Source organism: Hippopotamus amphibius, chromosome 17 (genome assembly GCF_030028045.1).
Source record: "Hippopotamus amphibius kiboko isolate mHipAmp2 chromosome 17, mHipAmp2.hap2, whole genome shotgun sequence".
In the NCBI taxonomy this organism is placed as follows: Eukaryota; Metazoa; Chordata; class Mammalia; order Artiodactyla; family Hippopotamidae; genus Hippopotamus; species Hippopotamus amphibius.
This window is the reverse complement of record NC_080202.1, coordinates 21,923,186-21,936,559: the sequence shown is the minus strand read 5'-3', so window position 1 is coordinate 21,936,559 and position 13,374 is coordinate 21,923,186. Positions and strand designations below refer to the sequence as shown.

At 42.9% G+C, this 13,374-nt stretch overlaps 1 protein-coding gene across 13 annotated transcripts in view; it reads left to right on the top strand.

Moving 5' to 3' along the window:
• The window catches only part of TADA2A (transcriptional adaptor 2A), a 44,971-nt gene extending 41,596 nt beyond the window's left edge, over nucleotides 1-3,375 (top strand). For all 13 annotated transcript variants that reach the window (XM_057715006.1, XM_057715007.1, XM_057715010.1 and 10 more), the window contains 2 exons: nucleotides 924-997; nucleotides 2,520-3,375. In XM_057715006.1, coding sequence (XP_057570989.1) covers nucleotides 924-997; nucleotides 2,520-2,705 — 260 coding nt within the window. In that variant the 3' untranslated portion in view covers nucleotides 2,706-3,375. The remainder of the gene's footprint in view (nucleotides 1-923; nucleotides 998-2,519) is intronic.
• The last annotated feature ends 9,999 nt before the right edge of the window (nucleotides 3,376-13,374 follow it).

The following is a 13,374-nucleotide window of genomic DNA, read 5'->3' as shown; positions in this document are numbered from 1 at the left end:
GGGGAGGCACCGAGTGGCTGTCGTCTCCCTTTTTGAGCATTTAGGGTACGGCTAGGCCTGTCGGTTACAGAGAAGCCCTCATCCCCTTTGTTGATATTACAGAAAAACCTGTAGAGCAGGCTGTAACAGTCCCTCCCCTTTCTCTCCACCACCTAAATGGCAGCCCCCGTAAAATGTATTATTCTACATTTTCTTTTGCTTAATGTAGTCCATTCATTCAAGTATATATTCAACACAAAACCAAAAAGTTTTGCACATCAGGTTTCCTGTCCTGAGCAGTGACCTTGTGCTTGGGTTTCTTTCTCAGGTATGTGAGTTCACCTCACCCTCTACTTTGCCATATAGTGGCTCATTGTTCCTCAGTGCAGATCTTTCAGGTAAACAGGGTTACTTTGGAAGGAACAGATATTCCCTCACATAATAAATAAGAAGGGCCTTTTGCTGACCTAACACTCTGCCTTTGATCTCAAGGCGAAGGGCACTTGGTTAATTACCATGTTTGCCTTGCACTGCTGGCAGAGTGTCAAGGCTTAGGAAATGTCTCTCCTGCAGAGTTGTTATTTCCATTCATCAGCTATCAAGGCAGGCAACGTATGACCTTTCTTAACTGGATGATATCTGGGCTGTAGATTTTAGAATCTCCTACTGGGTTAGGAAGAATAGTCATATTTGATGCTGAGGTTTGTGTGATTGTGTGGGTATTTTATCAGAGTAAAGGGCACATGACTTATCGTTTTTATTTTTAAGTGAACATTGGGGTACCCATGTTGCCAGATAAACTGAGGCCTGAGAGGTACATATACAGCTGTGTGTAGTAATCTTGTACCTAACTGGCCTGACCGTGCTGAACTTTGTTATACTTTTTACACCTGAGGGACCGTTGCTCTTACGAAACATATGCCTTTTTCTGTCTATATCTATAGGTAGACGAAGTGCACCGCCCTTGAACCTCACTGGCCTCCCTGGCACAGAGAAATTGAATGAAAAAGAAAAGGAGGTAACAAAAAGAAGGGGAGCTGGTTAGAGGGAAGAGAGTAGGGGCTGCTTATTCACTGAGTTGTCATTAAAAACACGTTGCAGGACCAAACCCGTTTTGCTCTGTTCGTGTCACACGCATGCATGTACAGCTCTAGTCCATCCTAGAGGTCTAGGTGCTAAAGAGCTGACCTCAGCAGATCGCATGACCTCCTTTCCTTATCACCCTGCCACCATTCATCTCCTGAGAGAAGAACGTATGAGACGTAAATCTAAATAATAGTTGCTTTCATTTATTGAGTGTTTACCATGTCCCAGCTACTGTACTAAGTGCTTTATGTCAATGAACTTAATTTTTTTACAAACTTAAAATAACTTGTATGTGAAAATGGTTATTTCCTATTAGAGTGGGCACTTTCAGAAGGTCTACTCTTATTCCAACAATGTGACCGTCAGTTAAAAGATCTTTGAATTGTCTCCATAGTATGTTTATGAGCATAGAAGAGGAATTCATCAGCATATATAGTCACACATTAACATTGATTAAAAAAGCCATGACCTACTTTTCTTTTCCATTATAATCTCTGGATGCATCTTCATGTTACTTTTGGCGGTTTCTAAACTTTAAATCCAGCCTCAAAAGAGTCACCATCAAGTGTTTTCAAAAGAATGTGCCGCAGCTCTCGAGTCCATTCCAAAGTAGGAATTCCTCTTCTGTTCCTCATGTGTTCCTTTCACAGTTCCCAGGGTCAGTGTCCTCACCCGCCACTCGATATCAGTAATTCAGGCCAGACAGTAAAGTCATGGAGTAGGGGCTGGTATTAGTCTTTTAGTTTACCCAGTTGGAACAGTAAAGATTAGGTTGGGAGAAGGAAGTGTATGTTATATCCAAGTATTGCTGAAGAAATGTTGACATTCTGATTCAAGTGTGGAATGGCCCAGAGTTTCAAGCAAGCAGTTTTTATCCTTACCCACAAAATGGTGACCTCAGAGTGTTCATTGCTGGATAATGATGGGTGAACTGGAATCTAGCCAGCTTTCTAGATTTTTAGCAGTTACAGTGACCTTTTAGCAAGGTCTCTGTAACTCCTTTCCCTCCAAAGTAGGAAATGTAATCCCAAAAGCAGGGACTACAGATTTATGCCAATACTGAAAATAATGTGATTCACACTTGGGAACCCAAGTGTCAGCAGCCCCACCCCCACGGTGCCCTGTGGCTCTTCCCTGACTGGCTGAGCTGGGAGGTGCCAGGCCTCTACCCCAGGGCGTTCCTCAGGACACAGACTCATATCCCTGACAAGCCCAGATGAGCCACCCGACAGGTGCTGGAGCTCTCTCAGCGTCATACTCTAGTTTTTTCTGTCTGTCTTTAGAGAGTATTCTCTTCAAAGAAAAGACAAAGTGGAATGTGGTCTAGCCACCAGCAGCTCCTATAAATAGTTGGGATTGATCTCACTCTTTAAATTTTATTTTGGCTATACCTGCTGGATTAAATTATGAGAATGACAGATGTTAATGTTTATTAAATTTGCCATGTCTTGCAGCTCTGTCAGATGGTGAGGTTGGTCCCAGGAGCCTATTTAGAATACAAATCTGCTCTATTGAACGAATGTAACAAGCAAGGAGGCTTGAGACTGGCTCAGGCAAGAGCACTCATCAAGATAGACGTGAATAAAACCCGCAAAATCTACGATTTCCTCATCCGAGAAGGATACATCACTAAAGCCTGAGGCTCTCCCGGCCTGGGATCAGAAATCACAAGTTTGGAATGCGGTGGGCCAAAGGACAGTATGGGCATTCTAGAGTTTTGTTTTTGAGCTGAATTCTCACTGTAGAAAGAGGAGAAGAACAAAGGAAACCTTAAATTATATTAATGTCTACTTTCTTCTCCACCCTGCTTTAAAATACTCCTGTTATTGGTATTGTGCTGCAGAGTTCTGTGCTAGATAAGCTATTATTAATTGTGTGTGGGCATTCATTCCTAACACCTCTTGTAACTAAAACAAGAACCATAGTACCTCACATCACAGTGTTGGTAGAAATAGAACTAAACCAGTCTTTAGTCCCAGGAGTCCAGCTTATACTTGCTTGGGAGGTTGGTTTTCTGATTATCTGTTTTGCCTTCAAACATTACAGACATTTAAAATAAAGAGGTTATATAGAGAGAAAGCTTTCTCTTTCCATCTGAGGATTTTTTTTCAAGCTGACAACATGTTTATGAGCAAAGAGGAGGAAAATCTCCCCATGATGGTCTTGTCCCAGAATGTGTCTTGAACTTTAACGTCTGGCTTTATAATTTGCAGTCTGACTGTCTGATCTGCAGTAGACTTTTGAGGAGGTGGCACCGAATATAAAATGTCTATTTTTAGAGTTAATGGATTAAAATGTTTTGCTACTTAATTTGTGGGTGTATCAAATATGCTGGTAACTAAAGCACACTTAGGGTGTTGGATGCTCACTTTCTCATGCTGCACTGTCTCTGCTAACGTGTGTCCTGGGCTCACCCTCTTCTCACCCTGGGCTTCCCAGGATACCAGGACGGAGATGAAGCAAGTTAACCTGAATATTGCTTGGATTAAGACCTGAAGCCTAATTGCTCAGTGGTGAAAGGCTAGCCTACAATAAGAGCTACTTTTAAAACAAAAGGAAAGCCTTTTCATATATGGAACTCACTAGATATGAGGGTAAGTGACGCCACCACATCTGAAACTTGGTCCTCAAATCTTTCTGCACAATAAGAAGCCAAACTCAAGAGTCAGAGTTATCCCTTTTCTGTTAGAAGCAAAGTTATATAGAAGTATTTCTGAATCCACACAAATTACTTCCAGTGGCTGACTGATTCTTTAATTTTTTCAACATTCAAAATATCTAATTCAAATATTATATGCTTTGTTGGAAGTATCTGCTTAATTTTTTTTTTTTCCGGCTGTGTTGGGTCTTCGTTGCTGCACGTGCAGGCTCTCTCTAATTGTGGTGAGTGGGGGCTACTTTTCATTGTGGTGTACGGGCTTCTCAGTGCAGTGGCTTCTCTTACTGCAAAGCACAGGCTTTTTAGGTGCGTGGGCTTCAGTAGTTGCAGCACGTGGGCTCAGTAGTTGTGGCTTGAGGGCTCCAGAGCACAGGCTCAGTAGTTGTGGCTCACGGGCTTAATTACTCTGCGGCATGTTGGGATCTTCCCAGACCAGGGCTTGAACCCATGTCCCCTGCATTGGCAGGCAGATTCTTAACCACTGCGCCACCAGGGAAATCCCTCAAACTTCTTGACCGATATAAATTATGCATGCAGTTTGCTAATAGATTTCATCTAGGGGGTTACAAATGAATGGGAAACTCTTAGGATCTGAGGGAATTAGAATAAAGGACTTCAGTGTTTAAAAGGCGCGGCTTGTGGGTTTTTTTTAACAGTCCTATCCCTTAGAAAACGTATTCTATCAGCACCATCACCCCTAGTTGGTTATAAAGGGATTGCCTCTTATCCTTGAAGGGTAAGTCCTGTTCTAAAAGTGCATTAGAGGGACTTCCCTGGTGGTGCAGTGGTTATTACGAATCCACCTGCCAGTGCAGGGGACACAGGTTCGATCCTTGGTCCGGAGAGATCCCACATGACGTGGAGCAACTAAGCCCGTGCACCACAACTACTGAGCCTGCGCTCTAGAGCCTGCAGGCCACAACTACTGAAGCCCGAGTGCCTAGAGTGCTGTGTTCCGCAACAAGAGAAGCCACCGCAGTGAGAAGCCCTTGCACCACAAAGAAGAGTAGCCCCTGCTCTCCGCAATTAGAGAAAGCCCATGTGCAGCAATGAAGACCCAATGCAGCCAAAAATAAAATAAATAAAAACAAGATATAAAAAAAGAAAATAAAAGTACATTAGATATCAGTGTCAGGTGATGTTTGCTGTAGTCTGAGGAGTCCTTAATCTTGATTAAGGAAGACTTCCTGGGAGAGGTGAGCTTTTGAGGCAATGATAAAACAGATGAGAAAAATAAAATGGCAGATGGAAGTGGGAGACTGTTCCAGACATCGTAGGTGGAGGATGATGTGGAGGCAGCCGTGGGAGTAAGGAAACGTTGGCTAGGACACAAGGGGCAGCTGTGGTAGTTAGGAGTGGGAGGATGGTAGGACAGTCTGATAGAAACCTTGGAACCAGTTGACGTCTGAAAAACTGATTGGGGAATCAGTAGATTTGAGGAGGAAAATGGCATGGTTGGAAAGAGTGACAGGAAAATAAGGCTATGATTTCAAACGACTGGATTTTAGAAAGTAGGGTTATTATGGTTTTGCAAATAAACCCAACTTTGCAAAATTTAAGACCTAGAATCCTAGTGGGTTTCTCAAAGATCAAGCCATAATTTGGGGCAGGGAGTACTCTTGAAAGGAGTCACCATCTTTTTGTATTTATAATAGAAAAGCACTTGCTGATGTTTGATGTCGCTAACTAGCTTGGTACATTATTTCCTTCCACCCTCTTGTCACCAAAGGAAGGCCCTTCTTTTTACTAACAATCCAAAGCTGGCAAGGGCTTTCCAAAGAGCATTCCATCCTTCCCTTTTTCTGCTAGTCTGGATTGGCCATAAACCAACTACACTAATATAGGTCCTTCTTGGTCCAGATGATCTCAGAAGAAGTAGCGTTTACTTTGAAACTCAACAGCAGTGAATAAAGACCTTTAACTGTTAGGAATTTTTATTACAATTTAACATTAAAGGTTTCTGCTGGACTTTTATGCATATCGTGCCCCCTGCCACTGGTGGGAGATTGAGAACAAATTTCTTTCTGTGTAATGACCCTTTCTTGTGCTCAGAGACCTCAGCTGTCTCTATTGAGACCAACCATTTATGATTTATCTCTTCCTGGGTTCCAGTTTTCATCTTTTCATTGTTTACAGTTCCCCCCACCCCACCCCACCCTTTTTAAATCTGAATTTAGTTAATTAACCAGTCACTGCTGAATGACAAGAACAAGCTTCCCAGTTTTGGATAGTGAGATCCTCAGCTTGTGGTTTGTGGGAAAGAGGAGAAGACCCATGACATTCATCAGTATAACAAAGTTCTAGTTGGGAAGTCATTCCAGCTTTAGGAAATATGTAACAAGAACTAAAATTCCAGTGTGATGGGTCAGAGGCCCAAACTACAAAGAGAAGCTTGGAAAAACTAACTCGTTCATATTTACTCCAAAACACTTTTGACTAGTCTCCAGGCAGGAGAGCGGTACTGTGTTCTCAACAGCATTCTGGAATATCACCCATTCATTTTTTTTTTTTTTTTTTTTGGGCACACGGGCTTAGTTGCTCCGCGGCATGTGGGATCTTCCTGGAGCTAGGATCGAACCCGTGACCTCTGCATTGGCAGGCGGATTCTTAACCACTGCGCCACCTAGGAAGCCCTCGCCCATTCATTTTTAAGGATGTCTTTGTAGATACCTTCTAGATATACACTTACTGTTAACACAAAAAGCTTTTCCACAACTTACATGTACCTGGCTTTTTATTTGTTTGAATTTCTATTTGAGAGGTACAGATCGGGAAGCTTTGCTTTCCTTTCCAATGTGCTTAGCCAAATGTGGGTAACCTCTCCCTGATCTGTCAGAAAGAACCACCTCTGGTACAGTGGGCCACTGCTTTGTCTGTGGCCCTGTGTAGAAGAGGTAGCCCAGCTAAAAGAATTTCCCTTCCATCAAACACAATAACCGCCCTTTGAGTGACATGTAAGTGATATTGAGCAGGATCTCAGGGTGCAAGGAGAGTCAGAGCAGCCTGGACAGGATAGTAATGGTCGTGCTGACATAAGACACTTGCTTTGGGAGAGAGAACACTAGTGAAGAGCACTTAACTAGGGAGTGTTTTGGAACCTAAGTATCCTATCCACGGAGTATGCATTGGCACTGAGCATTTGTATGCTGCTTTTGAGGGCTGGTGGGTGGAGACAGGTGAATCATGTCTGAGAGGCTCGGAAAGCCAGTTTAATGGGAGAGAGGTGGTTTTTTTGTTTTGTTTTGTTTTGTTTTGTTTTCTGTTTTTTTTTCAGTTCATTGTTTGCCTGCTGCCTTGGCTTCTACCAGGTGAGATGTACTAAGATTAACTACCCCTTGATTCGACTGACCAGGCTTACAAGTCAAGAGACATAGGTATTTAAGGGAAGGATGCATGTCTTGCATCTGATATTAAAATTCCTTTGTCACTATGAGTTACTTGCTTGGTATGCATTGTGTGTTGGGCCCCCTTCCTTGTTAAGAGTAGGAGTAAAGAAGTTGAGATAAGAGTGCAGAAAGGGACCATTAAGAGGTTTAGAACCCCAAACTGAAAGCTACGAAAAATTTGATTTGATAGATGTTGTCCTGAATATCCCTGTAGCTCCTCTTTGAAAGCCCTAGTTAACCTTTGCTAGCCCAGATTTGTTTTGTGTCTTTTAGGGCTGGATAATTAAGTCTGATGCACTTAGTTTCTACTTTGAAGCACAGAGAATGGATTTCTATGGCACCAAAGTAATCATTTGGTTGAATTAATCTCACATTCTTAACCAAGCCACATATTTTTTCAGCTCTCTCTGGTCTCCCCGGAGGTCTTATGTGGCAGAAAGCTTCCAGGTAGCTTGCTAATAATTTTGCCTTGGTCCAGAGTTACGTTGAACAGGAGTAGCATCTTAGGAAGTGTGGAAAGGAGAAGACCTCACAATTGTTTTAAGAAACTAACACTTTAAGCAAAAACGCTGAAATGCTGTCAGCACCTTTCAGTGAACTGACATCTAAGTGCCAATTCATGGCACTTCCAATGCACCTCTCCTCCCCAGAATGCTGTCTGCCAAGTACACTCCCTGTATCTGAATTGTTGGCAATGACCTAACCTCTTTTCTCCCATTAAACAATAGATAACAAATGCTTGGATCCCCCACCTCCACCCTCCCCATTATCATGACATAAAACATATGTTAAGAAAAAAAAAAATAGGGCCTGTACTGTGAAGCTTAATTTTAATGTTTCCTATCAGAAAACTGATTTTGAGTTGGGGCTAAGTGTCTGATGTTTTTATTTCAGTTTCCAATCTTAGGATGTTGTCAAAGATGAAAAACACAATTTTCAGGGTAATTTAATAGCTTTTCCCCAAAAATTATTGAAAAGGGGTGAAAAGTTCAGAAATACCATGAAGACAAGTACCAGTGGCCTCAGAGATGGATGGACTGATAGGAACTTTCAGTAGAGGAGGAGAGGACTGCAGTGTTCCAACCCTTACCCATGGGAATTTGCTTTGCTTTGGAGAAGTGGAACGGCTTTCCCACACAGGAGCCTCTTTTTAAGTAGAGTCAAGCTACAACAGAAAAAAACCACTCTACTGGGGGCAGGAGCCAGAGCCCTTATTTTTTGCCTAGAGGATGACACCTTGATATATTTTTACCAAAGGGCATTTATCTAAGCTCTAGCCACAGGTAGGCGACAGCAATGTCAACCTTACGTAGCTGCTGCCCCCGCCCCAACAAGATGATCTTTGCCTTGTTTGGGGTGTGCGTAGTTTCAGACACCTGTCAGATCTAAGTGGGCACAGGTTAACTTCAATGATGCAAAGCAAAACACTTTTGAGAGCAAAATCTCCCAGGAGTGCCTCCGCCCCCAGCAACTGCAGAAAAGAAGGCGTCAGTGGGAGAGAAGAGTGGCTATAGACGTCATTGCATCTTCCAGATCCCAGCTGTGACCTGGCTCAGAATTTTACAGTTAAAAATAACCGTGGCTTAGAGTTGGGGGAAAAAAAGTAAACTGTTTCGTCTCCATGGAAACTAGGAGAGGGGGAAAAAGGCAAGCCATGGATTTCCAGCAGATGTGGAAAGAGGGGGCGGTTATAGGGGCTGGGAGCTTAGAGGCCCTCTGGTGAAAGGAGGTACCCCTGATTAGCATCCAGGATGTAGCCAGACTTTGCTCCAGGGCTCTGGAGACACACTGCAGGGGATATGTTTGCAACAATGTATACATTTTGGGTGGGTGAAGAATTATTTGAGGCTTACAACTTCCTGTAACACAGATTTGCTACTATTTGGCAAAGAAGAGAGCAGATGAGCAACGCAGTAGGTTTGATGTTGTCTCCTACCCATCTGGGAACCTCTGCTATGCCCCCCACCCCTCACTTTCCATTCTTTTATTTGCATAGTCAGGGGCTTGACATCAGAATATTATAACACTTTATAACTAGAGGGGCTGTCTTCAGGCTCTATGGGCTGATACATTTAGTCCCTTTTAGTGGGACCAGGTTTTTTCTCTTTGGTGTTGAGAAGATTATGCAAAGTGACATTAATTACCTAGGAAGTCCTTAAAGTTATGTCTCTTACCATTTTTGGTATTGTTACTACCAGAGGTTACTAACTCTTGGGGGGGAAATCTTTTATTTTTCCATTTCCGCTTTCTTTAAAGTTTTCCTTTAAAACAATTCTTTCCTCAAGAAATACATGAATATATTCTAATTAAAAAAAATTTTTTTAAACCTCTTTTCCTTTTTAAATGAAGGGTGTAGGGGCTTCCTAGGTGGCTCAGTGGTTAAGAATCTGCCTGCCAGTGCAGGGGACACGGGTTCGATCCCTGCTCCAGGAAGATCCTACATGCCACATGCCATGGAGCAACTAAGCCCACACGCCACAACTATTGAGCTTGCGCTTTAGAGCCCATGAGCCACAACTATTGAGCCCATGTGCCTAGAACCCGTGATCTGCAACAAGAGGAGCCATGGCAATTAGGAGCCCACGCACCACAACAAAGAGTAGCCCCCACTCACCAAAACTAAAAGAAAGCCTGCGCATAGCAAAAAAGTCCCAACACAGCCAATAAAATAAATAAATTTATTTTAAAAATGAATAAATGAAGGGTGTATATGCTTTCTTGTTTACCTGCCTGGTGTACTGGAAAGACCTAATCCTTGTTCCGCTACGTAATAATAATACAGCCTTGGGCAAGGTTTTTAACCCCTCATATCTGAACTGATTGATAAAACCCACCTGATTTGGGTTTGATGATGATAAATGGGATAAGATATACAATAAACCTGACACCTCCCTTTCCTTCCCTTCCCTTCCCATTGAGCCTTTGATACTTTCATTTTAACTCTAGCCAGGTATGAACAAGCCCTTGATTTTCCATGGTAAATTATAAATTTACACCATTATAAAGTCTCAAAGAGGGACACTAAGATCTGAAGGACACAGAGCAAATGTTAAAACAGGCACAGGTGCGTTTTTCATGGATGTTGTTTACATTGGAATCTTCATCACTATGCATCATTGCCACAGCCCCAGAGTTGAATTAAGGGCAGAAAATTTCACAGACAGATATTAAATGACCTAGTCATCCTAAATGACCTACTGCAACATCCTATTACATGTTGTAATATTCCCTTATATAATGCCTGGCTTAAGAAGCTTGAACTCAGGTTACAAAATTGTAGACACTATGAGTGTAACTATGTAAAGAAAACAAAAAATCATGCATAGAAAAAAAAAAACAAAAAGATGCTAGCTGTTTCATTAAGTAGTAAAATTAGGGGAGATGCTTTCTCCCTCTCTGTTCTGTTTTGTAATGTGACATTTTTTATGAATGGAAAAATAAACTACATGAGAACTATTAAAACTCTACAAATAGAAGTTTAAAGTATTTTACAATTAATATCTAGTTAATCCTTGTGGTATCTACATAAGGTGCTATCTTACATCTTATAAAATAGTACAAGCATTAGGCAAGTTTCTGCAGTAGATGAATATGTTTTTGGACTTCTATTCCCCTAGTTCTTTTATCTTTTCCACATTTAGAGTTTTCTCCTAGACAGGGACTGGTGTCCACTGTCCCTCTTAAATGTGTTGAAAGGACAACAACTTAAAGATTTACTTCTCTGGGGTTTTGCATTTTTGTAGCTGTTAATGGCATATACTCTGGAATTACAGGCGTTAACAAGCAGGTGTTCCAGAGCCATGGGACCTGATGACACCTTGAAATCAAACTTCTGTAGACTGGGGAGCCCTGATCACAGCTGTCTCCCAATTCTGACAGTTATATCAAATCTGTTGCCAATTTGTTGCCAGAAGAAACAATACAAATGGAAGATGCAGCTGCTATTCTTTGAGAGACTCCTAAAGGTCTGATTAGTCTCAGGAGCAGTCATTGCCCGAGCAATTAAGAAGAATATTTTTGGAAAGGCAGACATCAGAAACCAAGCAGAGTAGAAGTTTCCACCCTCTATTTACTATGTCTAATCAGATCAGCTCTTATCCTGCACAGAAGCTGCACTGCTCTAAAGCGCTCCTAATTCAGATGTAGTCAGGAGCACCCGCACCTTCTCTGGGCATAGACAAGTCAGACTTTCATAACCGATGGTCTCCAAGATGTTTCTATATCTAAAGAAGTCCATACCTGTAAAGGTACCTATTTATAGCCTAGTGACGTGCTGCCCAGTAAGGTAGCCACTAGCCTCATGTGGCTATTTACATTTAAGTTGATTAAAATTAATTAAAATTTAACATTCAGTTCCTCATTCACATTAGCCACATTTCAAGAGCTCAAAAGCTACATGAGGTTAGTGGCTACTGTATTGGAAAGTGCACATATGAATCATTTCCAGCCCCCAAATTTCTATGAGACAGTGATGGTCTAGAAGATAACACCTTCAAATAGCATTTTTTTTTCGGTGCAGACATCTGTAAGCCCACACTTCCACATTCTGTAAAGGCATAAAGCACCTCCCTACCCACAGGCATATATGTACAGTCACTAAAATGATCTTACTGAGTTTAGCACTTCTTCCTACTTTCCTTAATCTCTACATCTTCACACATACACCACACTCAACAACAAACTCTTTTTTAGCCCTCCTCCCTCCTCTTCCCTGATGAGAATTTGATTCTTCGTGGTAGGCTTAGTTCTATAATGCGTGAAAATGTCCAGTTCCTTGTCACTAACAAGAGCGGTTCTGGAAAGCTGCCTTCTGTGTAACAAACAAGCTTGAATCTGAAGAGGGATGTATCTGTTTGTGCTGCTGAGTCATAGAATTGACTGAAGGAAAGACGGGCGGGGATAGAAACGAAAGCAGCATACAATCGTTTCTATTAGAGATTTTGCTATTTTGGTATTGGCATGTCAAAAATAAGTCACTAGATGAATTGATGGTGGAGTCTTTTGGTGTTGGGAAGATGCCTTTCCCAGGCAAGATCTGAACTCCCAATGTATTATCCTGAATCAGATTCTGCGTCGTTCTCTACCAGAAAGATTAATTTTGCTTAACTTTAAAGTTTTGAGGGGCTTCCTAGGTGGCAAAGTGGTTAAGAATCCGCCTGCCAATGCAGAGGTCACAGGTTCGATCCCAGCTCCAGAAAGATCCCACATGCCGCGGAGCAACTAAGCCCGTGTGCCCCCCCCCCCAAAAAAAAACCTAAAGTTTTGATTTTCTCTTTATGAAGGGAAAAATAAATCTCCCCATTCTAGGCCTTTTTAGCTCCCTTAAGATGATCACTCAATTGGCTTTGACGTTATATTTTTGTCTGGGAAGCAGACAGAACTTTTAGATATTCCCGCACCCACGGGATGACTCGGAATCCGGTTGGAGATCGGAAAGAGCATGAAAAAGCCTCAAAGCTTGTGGCTGAAGATGCGGGGGGCGGGGGGTTGAGGGGGTGGGATGTAAACCCAAAGCGCTGTTTTTACTTCCCTCACCAACCCCTCCCCTCCAAACTATGATTACTCGTTTGACTGTTCAGCAGTTCTGATGCCAACGACTTAGAACGGTGAGGAGCTGGGGCTGGTGAGTGACGTGCTGGGCAAGGAGTCAGGACTCTTAGGTGTCTGACTCACTGCAGAGCCTCGAGGAACTTGTTTACACCTCCCCTCACCTGCCAGGGCAAGGTTGTGCCGGAAGAAGTCCGCTTTGCATCTATTCATGTTAGAGATGGACAAACGTACATGAAAACAAGACCCTCAGAATGACACAGCAAATGAGCCCTTCACGAATCCCTGCGTTCAGACTGGGCTCCGGAAACCCTACAGCTCTGCCTTGGAGGCACGGGCCGTGGACCCGGTGTTTTGACACCCAGGGGGCACGTGTGGTTTATGATGGTGCGCTGGCGGCCTCGAGGCAGGCAGAAGATGGGCACATCTGTAGCTACTTCTGAGTCTCAGACAACAGAGCCTCCCGCAGTCGCTGGATACTGCCCGTACCTGCCCAAGCAAAATTCACCCAACGGTTGCCTTGAGATTTATCTTCCCTTCACTCTTCGGTCCCAACTCCCGGGCTCTCCCTTGCAGGATGGGAGGTGGGGGTGGGGTGAGAGGCGGAGATGAGTCACTAGCTGCGGTCTTCACACCTTTTATATTTGTATTGTTTTCTCGCCTTTCACCCTCTCACATCCAGAAAGTACCCTAGTTCACGTCCCTGCGCCCCCCGCC